The 1,046-nt window shown below is 40.2% G+C and overlaps 1 protein-coding gene across 1 annotated transcript; it reads left to right on the plus strand. All coding sequences in view use genetic code 11, as the record gives it.

Moving 5' to 3' along the window:
* Positions 1-527: 527 nt before the first annotated feature.
* On the plus strand, positions 528-848 carry EGR_10933 (hypothetical protein; the record flags this gene model as incomplete). The annotated part of the gene is made up of 2 exons (XM_024500182.1): positions 528-606; positions 817-848. The coding sequence occupies 2 exons, from the start codon at positions 528-530 to the stop codon at positions 846-848; spliced, it is 111 nt and encodes a 36-aa protein (XP_024345401.1).
* Positions 849-1,046: the final 198 nt, after the last annotated feature.

A 1,046-nucleotide genomic window follows, 5' to 3' on the forward strand; every position in this document is an offset into this window, starting at 1 on the left:
GGCTAGTAACAGAAGTGAATCCAATTAGTTTAGTAGGCGAGACTGCGGATGAAGTAGAAGGAAGAAGGAAGGAAGAAGTTTGGAACTCGCGAAATTATAAGTGCACATAATTATATGTTCATGTATATTTGTAGTGCATTACGTATTATATGGCTGTAATTTACTTACTTTGTTGATGTATACCCCCTGGCTGTTAGGTGTAGTCTTTTGTATCTGCAGCAGATACTGGAAATTCTTTGGGTGAGAATTTCACGTGGGTGACTTAAGGTTAATTGTACCTTCGTTGGGTCCGCCTTCTACTCCCGTTTCTTGTGCGGTCTGCTGGTTTGTGCAGATGTTGACCAGCGATGGTTTACTGCAACTGGTGGTTGTTTAGGTGCCTTCACCTAGCACTGGTGCTTATCAAATATTGATGCGTCTAATTTTGGTTCCCATTCTCATTTAGCCATGCAGTTAACTGAATTTCTGCCTTCCTGTAATGGACCGTGCTGCTTATTTTCCTTTTTTTGCAGAAAGAGTTAACTCTGATGAGTCTGCCAATTACTTGCATTATTGTCTTAGCTAATTGGGAAAGGTTAGGTGTAACAGGTTTTAGTGTGAGTGTGGGTACGTAGTACTTGTTTTTGATGGTTACGAGCGGGATCATTTGTTGGAGTGTTTATCGCAAAGTATCGTGGATCTACTGCTACTGGTGAATGAGGGATATTGGATGTTGTTGGAGTGTGATACAGTAATTTGCATCAGAATCTGCGTGAATGTATTTAATGAAAGATAATTCTCACCGAGCAAGCGTTACCCTTCTTATTATTCTTCTAGGTCGTAGTATATTCTGGCAAATGCACTTTTGATTAGGTAGTTTACCTCCACTCTACGTCTTCTTATTGTCTTGCGGATTTGATAAAAGCCTTCTTCCTCCTTTCAAAATTTATGTTCTACTTTAGGTCTGGTGCGATTTTATGTCGGACAGTTTTGTCAATTTCGTCCGCTTGACTTATTTTGTTGGTGGAGAGTGGGCACAAAAGATACTCCCTTGTGTGAATCTGACT

This window comes from Echinococcus granulosus (genome assembly GCF_000524195.1).
Source record: "Echinococcus granulosus chromosome Unknown EG_S00306, whole genome shotgun sequence".
In the NCBI taxonomy this organism is placed as follows: Eukaryota; Metazoa; Platyhelminthes; class Cestoda; order Cyclophyllidea; family Taeniidae; genus Echinococcus; species Echinococcus granulosus.